Source organism: Anneissia japonica, unplaced genomic scaffold (genome assembly GCF_011630105.1).
Source record: "Anneissia japonica isolate Jap-2015-1 unplaced genomic scaffold, ASM1163010v1 scaffold2214_len273412_cov153, whole genome shotgun sequence".
NCBI lineage: Eukaryota > Metazoa > Echinodermata > Crinoidea > Comatulida > Comatulidae > Anneissia > Anneissia japonica.
The window spans coordinates 149,327-168,829 of record NW_022682691.1 but is presented as its reverse complement, the minus strand read 5'-3'; the positions used below and the strand labels follow the sequence as shown (position 1 = coordinate 168,829).

At 34.4% G+C, this 19,503-nt stretch overlaps 1 protein-coding gene across 2 annotated transcripts in view; it reads right to left on the bottom strand.

Moving 5' to 3' along the window:
• Positions 1 to 473: 473 nt before the first annotated feature.
• LOC117108256 overlaps positions 474 to 19,503 on the bottom strand; it is a 32,834-nt gene continuing 13,804 nt past the window's right edge. The window contains exons 1-5 of one of the 2 annotated variants that reach the window (XM_033250341.1): positions 9,854 to 9,963; positions 8,333 to 8,392; positions 4,576 to 4,736; positions 2,217 to 3,887; positions 474 to 2,092 (exon numbers count right to left, since the gene is read on the bottom strand). In XM_033250341.1, the coding sequence (XP_033106232.1) occupies positions 1,995 to 2,092; positions 2,217 to 3,887; positions 4,576 to 4,736; positions 8,333 to 8,388 (1,986 nt within the window). In that variant the 5' untranslated portion in view covers positions 8,389 to 8,392; positions 9,854 to 9,963 and the 3' untranslated portion in view covers positions 474 to 1,994. Of the gene's footprint in view, positions 2,093 to 2,216; positions 3,888 to 4,575; positions 4,737 to 8,332; positions 8,393 to 9,853; positions 9,964 to 19,503 lie in introns of those variants that run through there. The other variant, XM_033250266.1, reaches the window with a different exon arrangement.

Sequence of the window (19,503 nt, the reverse complement as noted above, 5' to 3'; positions counted from 1 at the left end):
GCGCACTACTTACAGTCATCACTATGGCTGCGCAACCGTTTCCACAATGAAGCTAATACACTGATCTTTCAAGAAACACCAAATATAATAATACTGTCCAAAAAAAAAAAGAGTTTCAAATTTAATGAAACATTTAAAGTATGGTATATTTCAACTTGAATTTCCATAAATTGGATAAAACTCGATAATTCTAATTTTAACAGATATTAATTAAGGAGTGATGGAGGATTATAATAAAATAAGTCATTTTAGGGTTAACGAGGGTTAACCTTTCGAAAATTCAATCCAAAATCAGAGTAATTATCAGTTTTACACTGCCTTAGCAATCGATCTTCAGACAAAATTATAATGAATACAGAAGTAATTTTAACAGAAATATTTTACGGAATCTGTACACATAATAACATACTAAAAGTCCTAAAAAATCCAATCAGGGGAACATTGTTCGTTATAAAGATATTTAATGGGTTAAAACCAAACGCTTTATTGCACAACTGCTGCTGAAGCGTATAAACGCATGTCGTTGCCAAGTTGTTACTAACGAAAAAATGTGAATTATAGGGTAATACGCCCGCGTGCGATCCAAAGGCGGGGTCCACATTGGTTTGTCGTGTCAAAAGGGATCTGTTGCTGAGTGATCCTTTTTCTCAATAATACCTCCATAACCCACCGTACAGCATGAGTGTTGCCACTATTGTTGGGAAAACTTTCCATGAGGCTTAGATCAAGCATTCCCACCAAATCACACACTGCATAAATTGTTTAATCGGAACAGTTGTACTGGAAACTTGCTTTTTATTTTTATCTTTAGCTAATGACTCACGTAATATGTCATTCCTACACCAGATTATTACTCTTAAAAGTTCAACCGGATTTACTTTAACTGATAGATGACAACAGTGTTTATACTTTGCCGCCCACCCCAAGGGACAGTAGACGCATGTTAACATTTGTATAGAACTTTGCTTCTTCTTGACTCGTTATCAATAATCAGCTGAACCGGAAAATATCTTATACAATATACAGCATGTAAAACAGAACCAAAATGTACTATTGACTTGAAGAAGTACATTAATACCTTAATACAAAATAAATGAACAGGTACATAAAGAAAATTTGTATCTATATTATAGTTATTCTTTATGTTTAATAAAAATTTACGTTTTTTAGTAAAAAATTTACTACCAATTTTCAAGACATAATACCTGATCCATTACAAAGAAAACTAAACACTAGTGTATGTCCATCATTACCTGGTAAACAAGTAAACACCAATAGTAAAACAGATTTAATCCTTGTTAATTAATTTTACAATATAACACAGTTAAATCAAACGCTTATCCTAATTAGCCTTACACAAATTATTAATACAATATCGTCAAAAGATATAAAAATGGAGAGGTTATTTTCTTTATCTTTAAGGTCACGTATAATAAATACTTCGATGCTGCATAATAGGGCCTACTCTAAACAATGCAATAAAATAACTATTTTTATTACTACAATTTAGGGGGTGCGATTACACCGTCGGCAATCTCCCTGCATCCGCCCCGGCAGTCATCAATTAGCCGACTGAATTAAGCAGGTTTCAGTCACTAAATTCACATTTACCACAATTTTACGGAAATTTAACATAATACAGTAGAAATTAAAAAAAATATAAGCTAAGTGATCCACAAAAATTTGTATTAATCATTTGTGTCTCAAAATGCGGTATATACAATTATAATAATGCACATTTTTCACTAAACAATAAGTATCGGCTATTAATGATGAAATCAGTTTTCTTCAATAGGATATTGCTGTTCAAGAGGCAGACATTTTATGTTCTAAATATATAGGAAAGGCACAATTTTATTTCAAAATATTCTTTAAAAAAACAAAGATCAAAACAATTAAACCATAATGTTTTTATACATACATAATTGAATTATCTACTTCAATGATTATATTATTAGGGCCAAGTTTTTTTTTGTGAATAGTTGGGTTATCGCTTACTCATCTTGCAATAACGCAAAAAAACCATTCCCGTCATCGTGGTTGTCTTCCACGTTTTTCTGTAAACTTTCCTTGATTTTTTTCAGTAGGTCAACTGTAATTATATAAAAAGATAATAAACGTTGATTTTATTATCAAAATATTCCTAGTTGCATCTTTTAGTTTTAAAGAACCGAATACAACGATTTTGAACAGGAAATATAAAATAGAATTCTTACCAAAAACAACAAACACAATGGAGAAGTTGAGCAGCAGTAGAATAAATGGTGTAATGTCATGAAGAACATGTATGGTCTCGTCTACAGTGTACACGGTCTCTCCGATGTCAACAATTGCACCAACAGATAAGTTGACGATAATGAAGACAAGCGTCAACAACTGAAACCTCTGATCTGATTTAGCCTTTATTGGTTCAAGATACAGATGCAGTGCTATGAGGATGACGGTAATAAAGAGGGAATATGTCATGTTTGAGGCTTGGTCGTCTTTGAGGTTGGCGATGAGAGCGAGTATAGCTTTATTGTACATATCAATTACTTCCCAGTACCAAAACTTGTTGCTGTATTGCTTGCAGAAGAACCTTATTCCCATGGTTCCTGGTCGTTCGTCGTTGCGACCTGCTACTTCATGACGTTTGTATCTGCGATACAATACCAGGATGATAGCAAGAGGAAAACCAATCACATACACCAATGACCCATAAGCAATATTCTTGTTGATCTCATACGTTAAACCACCGTCTTCTTGAAGGTCGATGGAGTAGTCAGAAGTTAGCACTTGTATTCTAAGTTCACCGTTCGCAGTGACATCAAACCTACGGACAGACCACGGTCCAACTGCCATGATGCTTGAGCAAGTATTGGCGTAGGTCAAATACAGCAGCATCAATGTAACCGACAAAAAGTTGTCTGTTAAGTGATATACTGAGTGGGGATACTTGTACTTCCTGTAGATGTGCCAGATGACGAAAATGATAGATGTCGACACAATGATAAAGAATGGTGTTGCGATGGCAATATACAAATATGTGTAAGCATTCCAAACACCCGGAAATAAACACCTCGGGCTGAGAACATTGATATACCGTACAATATCGAGATACTGGATACTTTTTCCAACAGATTGAAATGATTCTGGCCAATGAATGTCATTAACTGCAGATAGTATACCTAAAACCTGGTAAAAATTGATGGCGATTTTTAAGTGAATCACAAAATAGTCGTTTCGTGTTCGTTTATCTAGTCTCCACACTCCGTAAGCAACACCTATGAATCCCAATAGTCCAAAAACCATTACAGTAATTATGATTTGCTTATCTTGACATTTGTGACATTTGTCAAATAATTCATAATAGTTGGCACTGCACTCGGCACACAACCAAGAAGAATAACCCTTCAAGCAGCTTGCTTCAATATCTTCACCAAGACAACTCTCACTTCGCGGACACGGATGCACTGCGGGGAGAAATCCTTTATATTCTGTATCGTTTAAACTGTTAGGTGTAGAAAGCATAAACTGAGGGTCAGTAAGGTTGTAGACAAACTGTCTGTACTCGTCGAAACTACCAGGATAATCTGTACCAGTATAACCTGTAAAATTCCACAACCACCAGTAGCCCTTGCTCAGTTTCTGGTAACCACCTGTGCAATCGACACCATTTGGACACGGTTGACACGCACCGTAACGGTAAGTGCGATGAAAGTTCTCTAAGCATGGACACGCATCAAGAGCGGCCCTTGCATCTGTATCTGTTCCAGTAGGGCATGACCGACAATTAAAAATCGAGGCAGCTCCAAGATGAGGAGAAAATGTTCCAATCGGGCACCGTTTACAGTCGGTTGTATAATTACCGCTGTCGACATATCCACGCTGGTTCTGATAGAAACCACCTGCAAATAAATTTACGCACATGGTTTGTGATGAAATAGACTTTGATAACGTACAATGTAAAATATTGATTATGACAATAATTCTAGTAGAAATAATAATATCTACAAGAACAGCATAAATATTATACAATCCTTACCCTTTTTGTTACATTTTGGAGTTATTTAATCAGAAAACCGAACTTAAAAATAATTATAATTGATTGAAATTGTAAAGTCGATTCACTATAACAATAATCATAATATTGATAATAATTATGAAATTTGTATTAAAAATTAAGAACTACAAATTTATTTCATTTTTATGTCGTGTTAGGTCTATTGAATTAAAAGTATAGAATCTATGTTATCGTGGCAATCTATGTAAAATGCTGTGTACCAAAACATTTAAAAGGACAATTTCACGTTTTTGGTTAGAGTCTTCTAAACAAGGATACATCGTACTCATGGGACACCACTATTTAAATGACACTTTTTGGTCCCACCGTTTTCTCCCAGTTTGCACCATTGTATGAAATGATTCAATTCAATTGATTGTACATTGTAGAAAAATACATAAATAAAAAAATAAAAAATAAAAAAAACTTTAAAATTAAAATTAAAGGAAAGCAAACATTTTTTTTCAAATAAACATGAAATTTAGCATGCGCTGCTATTTATCAATGAATAACCTAAATAAATAAATGAATACCTGGTGGGCAAGGGTTACAGCCTGCTCCTGATAGTAGTCCGTAAAATCCGAGAGCACAGGGCTCACATGTTGTTGTACTGCAGCTCATTCCAAACATATTCTTAATACGTTTATCATAGACAATATCAAATGTTATTTCTGTTTTATTAGTCATACACATCCTAAAGTAAAAATACATTAGTATAATTTATATTGTGATACACGTACGAGAGAGCTATTGTACCCTAACAGTATGAAAAATAGAAACAGGATAATCAGCAAAATTTTATTCTAAAAAATTTTGTTTTAACTCATTTTTTTAAATCTTTATCAGGAAGTTGTTATATTATCAACATCTCTACCGTGTTTACCAACATTCTTGTCATTGACATTATCATAATTATCAATAACATAATCATCATCCATAATATTAAGTTATATAAGTTTACCATTATTATTATTATCATCATTATCATCATCCTAATCATCACAACTGCCACACCCATCACCATCATCAATGTTATTATCACCATCATCATAATCATCATTATCATCATCATCATCATCATCACCATTATCAGTCGCAGCCTCCTGCCTACAGTTTAAGGTTACATGCGTCAGATTTTCACAAATGATTTCTGACATTCAATAAAAGATTTTTGTTTTTGTTGTAGTAAAACGGAATGGGTGTGGATGCTACGACCATGGAAAACATCTACACTAGATCTTAAAAACTGATCCGATCTGAATGAAACTTACTGGAACAATTAACCAAGATAGAAAAAAGATATTTTTAAATGTGTGAGTAGGGGAGGGGTGGGTTATTTAAAACACCAGCTCACATCACCCCAGTACTTCGATAAAATCTCCAATATTTGATGCTCTTATTATTTTTTACTACTTGACTATTATCACTGACAGATCCAGGAATTCGTAATATAGTGGGATCACGAATAATTTTACAGATAGAAAGTCTACCCATCTCAGCCCCACTGTGGTTTGAATGCCGGTGGAGTTTGAGATTTTCTTTTTATTACGTTCTTCGAAAGGAAAAGAGGCGTGTGCATTTTATACAGAGGAGAATTATGATGTGGGTGGAGGTACACTCTCAGAGTCTGCTCTAGTTGGCTTTTTCTAGCAGTAAACAATTGTATTGTTATTGTATCTATTTTTTTTTATTGGCTTTTCACAGCAGTACTTTGAAAAGCCATTGTTTTTGTTCTGATTTTTTTTTAATTGCATATATTGTTCCAATCTTTTTGTATTTATTTTTGTTTTAGCCATCTCTTTGGTCACTTTTGATGCTTAGAAATTTGCCGTACTTTGCCTCCTAATAATTAGTGTCAATCTATGTTGGGGTGTGCGTGTGAGGACCAACTAAAGTGATTGAAGGTCGAACAGTCAACACCGGATATTTCAAAAACCGGTCAGTTGATTTGTGAATGAAAATTACGGGAAAGTTTAATCAAGTGACGATCCAGTGAAGGGTGAAAATTTGAGGGCCTTTTCAATTTTTGAGAACCCAGACCTAAATATCTCTTTAAAAAAAACCAATGGGTCTTAAATGAAACATTCTATAATACTTTGTAAAGGTCTTGTAAAAAGATGATTAAATCGTGTGACGATCCGGAGTAGGGTGTGTAGATCTAAGGACCACTGAAAGGAAAACGTCCTAGACCACATACTTATTTCGAAAACGGATCAACTGATCTGAATGAAACTTTCGGGAAATTTTAACCAAGTTACAAGAAAGATAGCATATGTGTTGGCGACGAATCAGTCAGGGGTGTACATTGGAGGGTCATTTAATTTTTTTGAGATTCCAGACGTAAACTATAAAAAGTTTTCAATTAGTGTAAATGTAACTTTCTATAATAGTATGTAAAGGTCTAGTAAAGAAATGACTGAATTTTTGTGATGATCCGGCGTAAGGGGTGAATATGAGGACCATATAAAGGAAAACATCCCAGAACGAATGAACAGAGGAAAGGAAAGATTAGTATCGGAGAGGATTACACGTATATAGAGTGAGAACAATAAGGAGGAAACTGCAATCAAAAATTGATGAAGCGATTAGTAACGGACAGAGATTCAAAATCAGGTACGATAAACTACTTATAGGTCATAATGTGTATACATACAGTATTGAGGAGGATAAAATAATTAAAGTATAGGAAAGAGGTCAAGGTCCTGATGTAACGATAGAGACGAAAATCCGAAGTAAAACACTAAATATAATGTGTTGGAATGTAACTGGCCTGAACAATAAACTGAACCATTTGTTTTTTACTTCATTGAAATTAAATTGATTTTCCGTGTTTTTTTTTTACTTTATATCTTTTAATGACTTTCCTTTTTGTTGCAAATTCAAATTAATTTCTTATTAAAGCAATGGGGAAAAGCCCTATGTTTTGTTGCTCAAACAGACATAGTAAGTCTAGCTCTACATGTTTTCCTCATTTTTTGCAAGGATTTTATCTTGACCTGCATCTTAGTCATAGTAACTTTTTATGCTTTGATCTTTACAAAATGTTTCCAAACAGTAGACCATGTGCAACATTTTCGCTATATTTGAAATGAAAATTTCCGGGAACCTAGCAACTACCACTGGGAGACATCCAGGGGCCTAGGCATTAAACAGTGTATATTTGTGACGATCTGGAGTAGGGTTGGACATGAGTACCATTTAAATGGAAACGTCCCAGACCAGATATACCAAAAACAATCAACTGGTTTAAATGAAACTGTTCAAAAAGTCTAACCAACTTACAAAGAAGCCTTTTGTTGAATTGTTGTGGCTATCAAGATTCGAGTGTGAATTTGAGGATCATCCCATAATTGAAGAAAAAAACTTAGCAATAGATTGAAATAAAACTTTACATAATAATTTGTCATGATGACCTAATGACAAAAGGATTAAATTTTGGTGATGATCCGTTGGTGTTAGTATGAGGACCAAGAACATTAATAAATTGGTAATCAAATTAATTATTTGAACGCAAGTTGCGTTTTATAAAGTTTTTTTAAAAACCAACTGCAGCTAGGTTAAACGTAATATTACCATAAAATGCATAAATATTATTCACTGCGGTACTTTTTATGGTAAGTGAACTAAAAATGCACTTATATATACGTAGTGAGTGGCAGCTCATATAGCGCTCAGTGATTTCGAGTCCCCATATCACCATCGCTATTACCATTGCAGCTATAGTTCGTGTCTCACTCATGTCGTATTATTTTTATATTTTCATTGGGGTTTTTTTTTTGTGTTAGCAGAAAAACCCGTTGTTTTTGGTTTTCTTCTATCCTCTTTCCCTATGTTTTTGCACATGGTCTTTCTGTTCGTCACTTGGATCTTCTTCAGAATATGTCCAAGGAAAGAACTCATTCTATATTTTATCAGTAGCAGACATGGCTTTTTTCCTGGCGTCGAGTTGATGCTCATGTTTCTTCATAATATTTCTTATTTATGATTTCATGTCTGTTTTGTGTGTATATTTTAGGTTTTTGTAAAATGAGTTTTTATTTTGTTTTGTAATTTCAGCATCACTTCACATTATAACAATGAGGAAAAGCCCTATGTTCTGTTTTACAAACACACATACTAACAGGATTGTATTATTATTATTATAGACTAAAAATTATGCAACTCTCACATACGAAAATGAAACAATAGCATACAATGACATAATAGCTGTCTCTTATACACATCTAGATGTGTATAAGAGATCTCTCCGACACCTGTCTCTTATACACATCTAGATGTGTATAAGAGACAGCAATTGTGTTGTCTGCTATCGTCGAAGGTATATGAGTCAAATAAGCACACTCCATAAACCTAAAATGAATAAATAAGACAACAACAATTTTAAAAATTACAACATTTTATTTCATCGAGAATGAAGACTTGCAACTCACTATAGTAAAAAAGCATCTTCACTGTAGGCAATTATCCCACAAATTTCATTTTAACCGTAAGCATTTTAGTTTTAAACAAAAGAAAACCAACTAATTTACGTAAAAAGAGGTATAAAAGAAGAGAAAAGTGCTATAGTTTCCCTTAAATTGTAACCATTGAAATCAATTTTACGTTTTAATTGTTGGTGATTTCTTCTTTTCTTGTTAGTGCCATGTTTTGAAGTCGTTATATATATATTTTTTTTAAGAGCCAAATTCTACTGCATACGCTAGGAAGCAAGAACCTCGTTGTCAATCGTCTCTCTACGAACGAATCTCACTTCCGGTCTGTACCTGTGCATAGTACTAGGCTGACCTAAGGAGAATTGTACACAACGCTAAGTACCTGCTCCTGTATGGAACACTTCCTAATGTAATGGTGTGCAAGGATCAGAAGTTATTAAAAATAACTAGAGCTTTGGAATCGATTTGCAACAATCTAATGTGGTAGTTTATTTCCTGTAGAGAGGAATTCACCATGACTGATTGAAACCACCGGGGCAACCCTGGTAGGCCCAGGTCAGCAGCAGAGGTCAATACCAACCTTATTCACCATTACGATAGAAAAAAATTGCTCCATCTGAGTTATGGGAAGAAATACAAGCCTCTTATTCATAATAAATAAATTAGGAATTCAATCCAATAAACCCCGAGGATGGAGAGAAGGAAGAAATAAACCTAGAAAAATTAAGGCTATCTTTCAATTCCCCCCACCCCCAACCACTCAGTAACACCAAAAAAACTTGTCTACGTAATCAGCAGAGCAGAGGTGTTAGGTATTAGAATCTCATTGTCGTCAGTTGCAACTGGAATCTACCCACCCTGCTTATGACGATTATGCCAGGTCTCTCAGAATTAAAATTGACGAATTGTCAACGCGATCCATCGACCTTTTTCCGGACATTATTGCCGTTACAGAAACTCACCTTTACACAGGAATTCTGTATAACATCGTTATTTTAGATGGTTATACACTGTTACGAGCCGACATACCTGTGAATGATGGGGGCGGAGGTATCATCCTATATATTAGTTATATATTAGATCCAACATCCCATTTAGTATAAGTAGTGAACTTATATGTGAAGGAATTGAATCTGTATGGGCCACCGTAAAACCTAAACGACTACCTAGAACAGTGTCTAATATATCAATCGGTCTAATTTACCATCTGCATAACAGTAACGATACCGACAGGAAAATGTGCTCGCATATTGTTCAATGTTCATCAATCAAGGCTAAACATCCTGATATTAAAATCGTTGTTAGGGAGATTTTAACCCCATAAAAGACTACCCCTTCAAGCAATACCTTCTAAAAAACAAATAATGAAAATATTTACCAGATATGATTCTTCTTCTACCCTAGGGCTCATTTACATATTATTTATGACTGATTTTTACTCCAAGCCAATAGCAATTGCACCATTACGTCTATCTGACAACAACGTTGTAGTTTGTCGTCCAAGATGAAAGTTCGATAAGGAAACATTTTTAACAACAACTGACATGCGTAAGGTTGATGAAGGAGCAAAAATATATCTCTTTTATCTCTCCGACACGGACTGGCAACTCCTGTACCGTACTGAGCATTGTAATGATCAGTGGTCTATGTTCATTGAGAAATTAAAACTAAGCTAGACAAACCTTGGATAACAAGTCGCTTTAAATCTTTGAATGCTCATCGCCAACCAGCGTTTGAAACACAGAAATGAGAAGTGTATAAAAACATGGGAACAAAGTAAACCAGGTTAAACAACTGCGAAAGAAGTGTTAAATGTAACAGAGCATCAAAGCCAGATCAGATTCCAAATTGGATCCTGAAAGAGAATTCCTCATTGTTAGCTAGACCTCTTTGTTCTGTCATTAATTCCAGCCTGCGGGAAGGTCTTGTTCCCCAGCAGGCTTGGAAGTGTGCAGATGCAATCCCTATGCCCAAGGTGTCACCACCAAAATGTATTCAAACTGATCTACGCCCCATATCTCTAACCACCACTGTTGCCAAAGTAGCTTAATCATTAATTAGTGAACTCTTATGGCTCGAAATTAAATAAAAAATTAATAATAATTAATTTGGTCTCCGACGGGTTAAATTTTGACATATTTTAACAGATTGGCTTTCACCTAATGGAGGTTCAGCCTAAGGTACACGGTTGAGGGTAGTATTATTTATTATCCATAACTTTAATTCAATAACCCATCAGTTAAACTTATGGATGACACTACTTTAAGTGAAAGAATGTGCTCTAGTACTCTCCAAGATGATGTTGACCTAGCAAGGAATTTACAATCAGGCGTAAATATGTTAAAACTCTATTTGTTCGCCTCATTGTTGAAGAAATTTTGCGAGTTGACACCCACCTCAGACCCACCATGGTTGGTGCTGAGGTCAGAAAATTTGAGGAAATATACCTCTAGATGCCCAGAAATAACACTTTTAGTAAAATTCATCATCATCACATCACCATTAGACAAAATGAAGCACCAGAAAAATTCTCACGATCTTTTTTATCAGGGATTTTTTCTTCACATTTTAAATTATCAATTATTACTATCGTCATCATCATCATCATCGTCATTATTATTATTATTATTATTATTGTTATCATTATTATTACTAATACTTATATGTTTTAGAAGTATTCATTTTGAGTGATCCCAGGAAAGAATTTGAATTGGCTCAAGAAAATAGGGTGGGGCGGATCCCACGGCTCCCCCCTGGATACCTCACTGCAATGAGCTGAGTGAGACCATTATCATCTAAGATGTCATTAAACTTGATGTGTTGATTTGGATAAGACTTGGTTTTCCAATTCCATTCTGGCAGGTTGAAATCACCAGAAACAAGGACTATATTGTTTATTGCTACTAAATTTGGACAGTGCAAAATTCAGGCGGGTATTGCTAAACCCCGCAAAACCCGCATACCCTGCAAACCCCGCAAACTTAAAAAGAAAACACTGCAAACCTCATCCAAACCCTGTGATAATGATTGAATCACATAGTATAAGACTCAACTTGGTAGGCCAATAAAAAATAATTTTAATTTTATGTTCTTCACAACCTATTTTTGGGGTAAAAAGGCCATTTTTTGTATAAAATAAATTGCTAAACCCCGCAAACCCCCCAAAACACAGTACAAACCCCATCCAAACCCTGTGATAGTGATTGAATCATGTAGTATAGGACTCACTCGGTATATAATTAAAAAAAATTAATGTTCCATTCGTAACAACCTACTTTTTGGGTAAAAATGCCTTTTTTTTTTTGTATAAAACATTGCTAAACCCCGCAAACCTCCAAAAACACAGTGCAAACCCCATCCAAACTCTGTGATAATGATTGAATCACATAAGTATAGGACTCAATTTGGTATCTCAATAAAAAAAAATCATAATTTTATGTTCTTCACAACCTATTTTTGGGGTAAAATGCCATTTTTTGTATAAAAAAATTGCTAAACCCCGCAAACCCCCCAAAACACAGTGCAAACCCTATCCAAACCCTGCACAAACACCAGAAATTCGACTAAAATGACACCAAAACTGTAAAAAAGGCGAATACTTGTTGATAAATAGCCCAAAAACTATAAAATGGATAAAGATCTGCAAAAACAAGAAATGGAAATTAAAATCCACCAGCCTCAGAGCTGAAAGAGTTGCGTCATTGGGAATTTAGAAACCACTCCGTGTCCAACGCGATCCGCGTTATGTGTCCAACGCGATTCGCGTTCTAATTATAATTTCTATGTAATTACATGTAATTCGCCTTCAATTATCAAGTGGGCGTGACACGCGCAAGTATTCGAATTCTAAAGATAAATTCTAATCACGCTTTTGATATTAAATAGTTATTAATTAAGTAATAACATCATAAACGCAATCAAACATGTGAAAATACTATGTAATATACCTAACTCATATACTTTGTATGTGTTCATCTGGAAGATTTGGACACAAATGGACGGTGTGTACCACGTGACTTTCGCAAACCGAGGAGCGGAATGTCGCAACTCTTTTTATATATGGCTCTGACCAGCCTGCACCAACAGCGCCACTAAAAAAAGAAAAAAAAAACAAGCGCTCTCTTAACATTATTTATTACCATTCATCGTACAAATGAAGCCAATAAAGCTCTAATAAATCTGGCCAATTTTACAAAACTAGAAGAGAGAAGAGTTAACCTTTGCATTGGATATTTTACCAAGTGAAACACGCAAACCATCTCCTAAATCACTGCCTAATACTGTCCACTAAGCCTTATAACCTCCGTACGAAAAGACAATATGAATTACCATTGGTCAAAAATAACCGATACAAGAATTTTATTCTAAATTTTGGTGTGTTTCCTGAATGGTAAAATATCCTTCGCATGCTAGATTTTAACAACAACTTTATGACGTTTTGGTATGCGACATTTGCTTTTCTATGGCTCACTCATTACTTTTTGAACTGTTTATTTGCTTTTTAAAAACATTGTTATGTCCTGTTTTCCTTTCGATAATGGTCCACTTTTTACTTTCACTTTATTTTGTGTAATCCCCTTTGCTTTGTTTACGATTATGCAATTTTTTTTTCCAATTATATTTAAAATGTTAATGTTTTTTTTTGTCTCTTCTATTTTTATATATTAATTTTTTAGATCTGTGCAATGCTATATTTGTAATATATTATTCTAAATTTGAATGTTAATATATATCTTGTGCAATTCTTTTTTCTTTTTTGTAATTATTTTTCTGAACTTCAATTTCCCATTTTTTTTTTGTCTCTTCTATTTTCATATAATCAGTTTTTAGATCCGTGCAATGTAATTTATGTAATTTTTTTTTATCTGAATATGAATGCTTTACATGTGAGCTGCCGTGTCAAAATAAGTCTTGTGGTACGCTAGGTTAATTTGATACATTCAAGAAATATGTCTGAAGTGATATTTTGACAAAATGTGGGATTCAGATTTTTTCAGTAAGTTCAATACTTATATTTCATAGTAGCAAAAGTTCTGAGTTGAGTTACCGTACCTAAGGTAATCATGCTTTTGAGGCACATTTTGTAAAGCCATTTTTCAGATTTGATAAGAAGACCAATACAAAATGTATTGGCTGTTTATCTTTAGAGTCAATTTTCTCTTAAGTATATGTTGAGACATCTAAAATCCCATTTGCTCTGTTTACTATCGTGTAATCCTATTTTTTTTGCAATTATTTTTCAGAATTTTAATTTTTTTGCTTTTTTTATCTTCTATTTTTTAAATTAGATCTGTACAATGCTATATTTGTAATTTATTATTTACCGTATCATAAGTGACAAAAACTAATTTTTAGTTTTATATTTATATATTTCAAAGAAGCAAAAGTTTTTATTTGAGTTTGTTAAGGTAGGTAAACATGTTTTTAAGGCATATTTTGTAAAGCTATTTTTCAAAATTGTTTTAAAGGAAACCCAACACAAAATTCATCAGTTGTTTATTTTTTAGAGTCGATTATAAAATGACCTTACTCTGATTTTACTCAATCTAAGAACATTATTAAATTCAAAGACTAAATTAAGTCTTATAATAGTCATCTATCTAAATATATCATTTTTCTTCTTTTTTTTTTTTATATTTTTTTTTTTTTTTTTTTTTTTTTTTTTTTGGACCACTTTTTTTTCTCTTTATGTCACGACAGTTCACGTATAAATTACTTTTTAATGTATATGTAATTTTAATATTTACCATTGTAGTATCAAAATGATATATTTTCATTTTTAATAAAATTTAATTGAATTTAATTGAATAAAATTGCCTACTGAAACATGAAAATACACTTGATTGAGATAATCTGAGCATGCGCAGAAAGGAAGAGCGGTGTTTCAAAAATAATAATTAGTGGGGTCTGATTATGGTTTGATAAGCAATGAAAAGGATCAAAGTGATAAACATAAGTTGCAACATTTCATGGGGAAGACATTTGGTATGTCTGCATGCTAAGTGAGGGATTAAAATAAAATATTTTTCCTTTGCACAGGTTAAACCTTATGGATGATGGATTATATGGTTTATATATGAGAGAGTAGGGAGTTTTAGGACATAGACTATATATCCAGACAAAAATTGAAGCATTCCGTATTGAAGCATAGTACGTGAATAGGATATCTGGTCATATTTAGAGTTAATGCAATAAACCACAATGCCAATTGCAGCGACATAAATCGAGAGGATAAAGAAAATCTTTATCCTTACGTTACTTTACAAAAAGTACTTTCAGACACGTTGAAAGATTGAAAGGAACTGAAATTCTACCTGGCGCTCGAATTACTACAATGCTTTAGTGCTAAAATAGTTGATGTTCGCATGTATGCGACAGGTCCCTGGTTCGAATCCCGGTGGAGGCTAAGTTTTTCTTTTTTATCTGTATCTTTCTCTACGAATTAAAATAACTTTATATACTCTACATCCATTTATTTTTGCGGCCCTATATTTTCAAGATTTTACAATTTGAAAAAATTTCGCGTCCATTTATTTTCTCGAATTTTACGATTTCCAGTCTTTTTTTAACATGATGCAAAAATCTACCATTATGTTTTTTAACCTATATTATAGCTAGAGCTCCCGATTTTGGTGGTGTTTCCCCGAATTTTTTTAGCAATCTCCTACATATTAAGGTAGGCTGGCTACCTTAATATGTAGGCCTAGGTCTTCTTCAGCTACTCCAGTCTGCCTGTAGAAGCTAGCTTGACCAAGTTTTTTTTTTCCAAATCGATAATGTCCATGTCCTGACACACGAGCGTCAGGATAAGCCTTGTAACAAAGAAGCCATTATATACTAGCCTGGCAAGATAGCTAAACATTTTCAGAATAAGAATACGACATTAATGTTTTATATAATACCGGTACTGTATTTAACTTTTAAACATTTGATTGAATAATTGAAAAATAATACACAAAAAGTAAGTTCGTTTTTACGAAATTTTACTGAAGGAAAATCAGTTTTATAGTAGCTAGGCTAGGCCTATAGCCTTGCCTTTAAAGACAAAACTCATCATCCAGATTTTCACGCCTTTCGAGCGCCATAAATTTTCACTATCATCATTTTATTGCGAATATCGTGAACATTAAGGAAGCGAAAGAAATAAAGAACTTTACAATATACGATTCTCTTATTCGAGATCATGATATAACAGAAATAAACTATTTAAACTGTCTTGCAGTACCGTACACGCGCGAATAATCGCCCGGGCTCTTAAAATATTTTTTGCATTTTTTGAGGGGCGCTTATTCGAACGGGGCGCTTATAAAAACAGAGTGAAAATTGAAGGGGCGCTTATGGAAATAGATGAAAATCGAGGGGTTCTTATGAGAACTTATTAAATCCAAGAGGCACATTTTGAATGAAAAACGATTAAATAAGGACATCAGGAAAACCGCAAATTACGAATGGTGCTGCGGCGGAAAAGATAATCGTCCAGAGAGCATGGCTTGTCTCGACAAGAATGTTGTGAGTGCAGTATTACATAACAGCAGAATAGCAGATGAAATTAGTGGTGGTGGTTAGCTTGTTCGCCATCGGTCGATTGAGAATAGCAGGACGGCATGATCATTGCCGGTTTTCTTGAAAACTTAGATGAGAATGTGTTAAAGGTGCAAATTGTCGGAAAAGGAGTAGTAGGACTGGGCTATAGACAAATGAAAGAAGAAGAAAGTTGGAAATACGTCTGTCCAGGGAGCTCTCATCATTCTGTCAAAGATAAATATCCTCACTTTGATATTGACTAAAGGAGAATGTGATTCCACCCCACACCTCAAATCATGCCAACATCCACAGTCCCAGGATTGATTGGGTTATTGAGGGGACGTTTATTCGAAATTTTCTTGTTAAAGAAGAGGAATCTGTTAGTGTAAAAAAAATAGGTGCACGGGACCTTCTGCTGTTTATGTAGACGCCATAATAAACTAGACAATTGAGGCTCTGTTTGGAATTCAAATCCGATTAAAGCATCTAGTCCTTTACACTCACGCGTATGTTTCGTTAAACAACACTAGTCCTAACTGCATGGCAAATAACAGAACTCAATATGGTACGCCCTCTTTATATAAGCATTTCACGAATAGACGAGATCTCTGAAGAGTTATTTTTTTTATAAATAAATCATGATATAATAGAGATGAACTTGAAAATGTCTTGCAGTAATGCTTTAAATATACAAATAAATTATTTAGCAGATGAATCAGCTAGTGTGATAATTTCTATTCCGGAGATGTCCAAATAGTTCTTCTGTGCGATTCTAAAAATTTAAATCCTAAGAACAATGCGTCTCATGATGCGCAATGCATGGCTGTACAGAACGTTTTTGGTACAGTGCGGGATGGCAGTTTCTGGGGAGTAGATACATATATTTATCCATAGGTATACGCAATAGATCTGTTTTAAGTGCACCAGTTTAAATGCACAAAATTGTGGTTGCTTGGGCTATAGGGGCAAGAAGTTGGCCTCAAATTGTCCAAAGTAAACTTGCAAAAAATGGAGCCACTTTTGTACCCATCGCCGTGCCATGCATTTGGAGATAATGACCGTCACCGAAAACAAAATTATTATTGGTCATATTCAGTAAAATTAGTTCACGTAGAACAGATTTAGATGGGGTTTTGCCACAACTTTGTCTGTAATTTGTAATACACGCATTAACACCTTCTTAATAAACAAAAAAGTATATAATGACAAAACATCAAATGTAGCCAGTACAGTATTAATAGGTTATTTGAAAATTAGTTAATTTTTCGGATAAAGTCCGTGGAATCCTGAATGTACGAGGGAAGAGCAAAAACATATTGTCTTAAAAAATCATCCACATATTGAGAAACTTTTCTGTAGCAGTACCGTTGCCTGAAATGATGGGTCTGCCAGGATGGCATGCTTTGTGGATAGTGGGTAGAAACGTCCTGGTGCCGGTGTCACGAAAATTCGGGTACCATCGATAAATCAAGTTCCATTTTAATTTTATGACACTTATAGTACAGTGAATAAATGTTTCCTTTGTTTGAAACAACGACCGATTGTTATTAATGGGGTGAACTTGTATTTGGAACAAAAACCTTGAAAATAAGCAGAACAAAATACGATTTTGAATGTTTTTTAGTCATTCTAATGCTTCAAATCGGGTCCACAAAGACTGCAACGCTGACATAATTCTTATCACAGCTGTAACAGCAGTGCGAAGATTGTCTTTGTTACCGCCTGTTCGCCAGTCAGGGTTTGCATCGTGAGACTAATAAGAAGCTCCTCAGCAAATTCCCATAGGGGAGGAAAATTTAAAAAACAACATTAGATTGAGTTGGTCCTGACAAATTTGAGATGTAAACTGACAGATTTGGAAAACATCGGGGATTCAAAATCAATAACACATGTACCCGTATGCGTATATTAACATCAATTTAGCACTTAAAGGTAAAAAGTATATTTCATTCTCTGATCTATAGTTTATGAAATGTTTGAAAATAATATTATTAATGTCACCAACAATGCTCTATGCAATTCAATTTTAATACAGTACATCACATCAGGGCGTTCTGTTTCCCTCGTCGCCTGCGCTATCAACTAAAGTCAAATGCAGTCAATTCGTATACATTTATATGCAAATGCAAATGGGGTTTCGAATTTGGCTTAAGCAATGAACTTCATTTTGATTGCAAAAGCAAACTTCGCGCCAGGGAACCTAGGATTTTCAATACAAAACCCCTGAATTGATATTAAGCATTTGCTAAGGAAGCTGTATGTTTACATATACACTACAGGCAAATTTAAGGTAAAAACAATGAATAGCGTTACAGGACATGTTGGCGAATTAACAGTTGAGCGCAGAGACAAGGTTTCCCAATCGAAGGCTTCGAATAACTCCACCAACGAACTGCCAGTCAATACAATGTTCATCTTATACCGCTGATAAAGTGACTTGTGATTTTTTTCAACGTAAATTAGCTTTTACATACTTTTTACTGATTGTTTATGCTTGATGATTAATAATCTCTGAAGTTAAGTTGAACATACATGAAGTACATGCTCGATGGTGTAAATTTAGTTACTTTATTTTTTTAATGAATACATAGACATATAATTTTTTTTATAATTTTCAACACTTTCTTTTGGGGTAAACAATTATTATAATAATTGTTTACCCCAGAAGAAAATGTAGCAAATTTGTGTCCCATAGACTCTGATAATCCAGACCACGAAATACTAAAATTAGCACGGAACTCAAAGTCGTGCTACACCGGATCGACCTGGATAAGACAGGGTCCAATTTTGGGACCGATGGAACCCTTTAACCATCTTTAATACAGAATTTTTACTTAGAAATTTTTGGAGTGGACCTCTCTCTGTGAGTTTACGATAGTGAAGAGGATCGTTTAGTTTTCCTAAGGACTCCTCTTTATGGAGTTTAATGCCCATAACGACATTTTCATCACGCTGACGCAAATTGGCAATGGCCTGCCTGTCATTTTTTGTGAGATTGTCGAGGCAATCTGGACTAGGAGCGAAGTTTTCACGTCCTTTTCAATAGCCTGAATGAAAGTTTCTAAAACTGAGCAACGATTCTGAGGTGGAATCCAGGTACTTTTATATTGAATGTGTTAATCGTGGTGTTGCCGTCGAAAAAATAGTTGTTGTGGGTCGAACTGCATTTTTTAGGATTGAATTTGAGTCCCTGGGAATGATGTTTGGTTTCTCTTTCGGAAAGCTGACAGTTAATTAGAACAACGGAATCTGTGGTGTTGCACGGATTATCACTAAAGCGCCGAATGAACCCTGTCTCTTATACACATCTAGATGTGTATAAGAGACAGGGTCTGTAGGATGGGCATATGTTTCTGAATTATAGCCCTTAGTGGTGGTAACCTAGGGTGATAGGTTGTGACCAGTGGCACTCTGGTCGATCGTTGACGTGGTTTGTACGTCAGTGTTTGAGCACGAGGTATGTCCTTTGCTTTTTTTTATAGCATTTTCAATGGGTCCTCGATG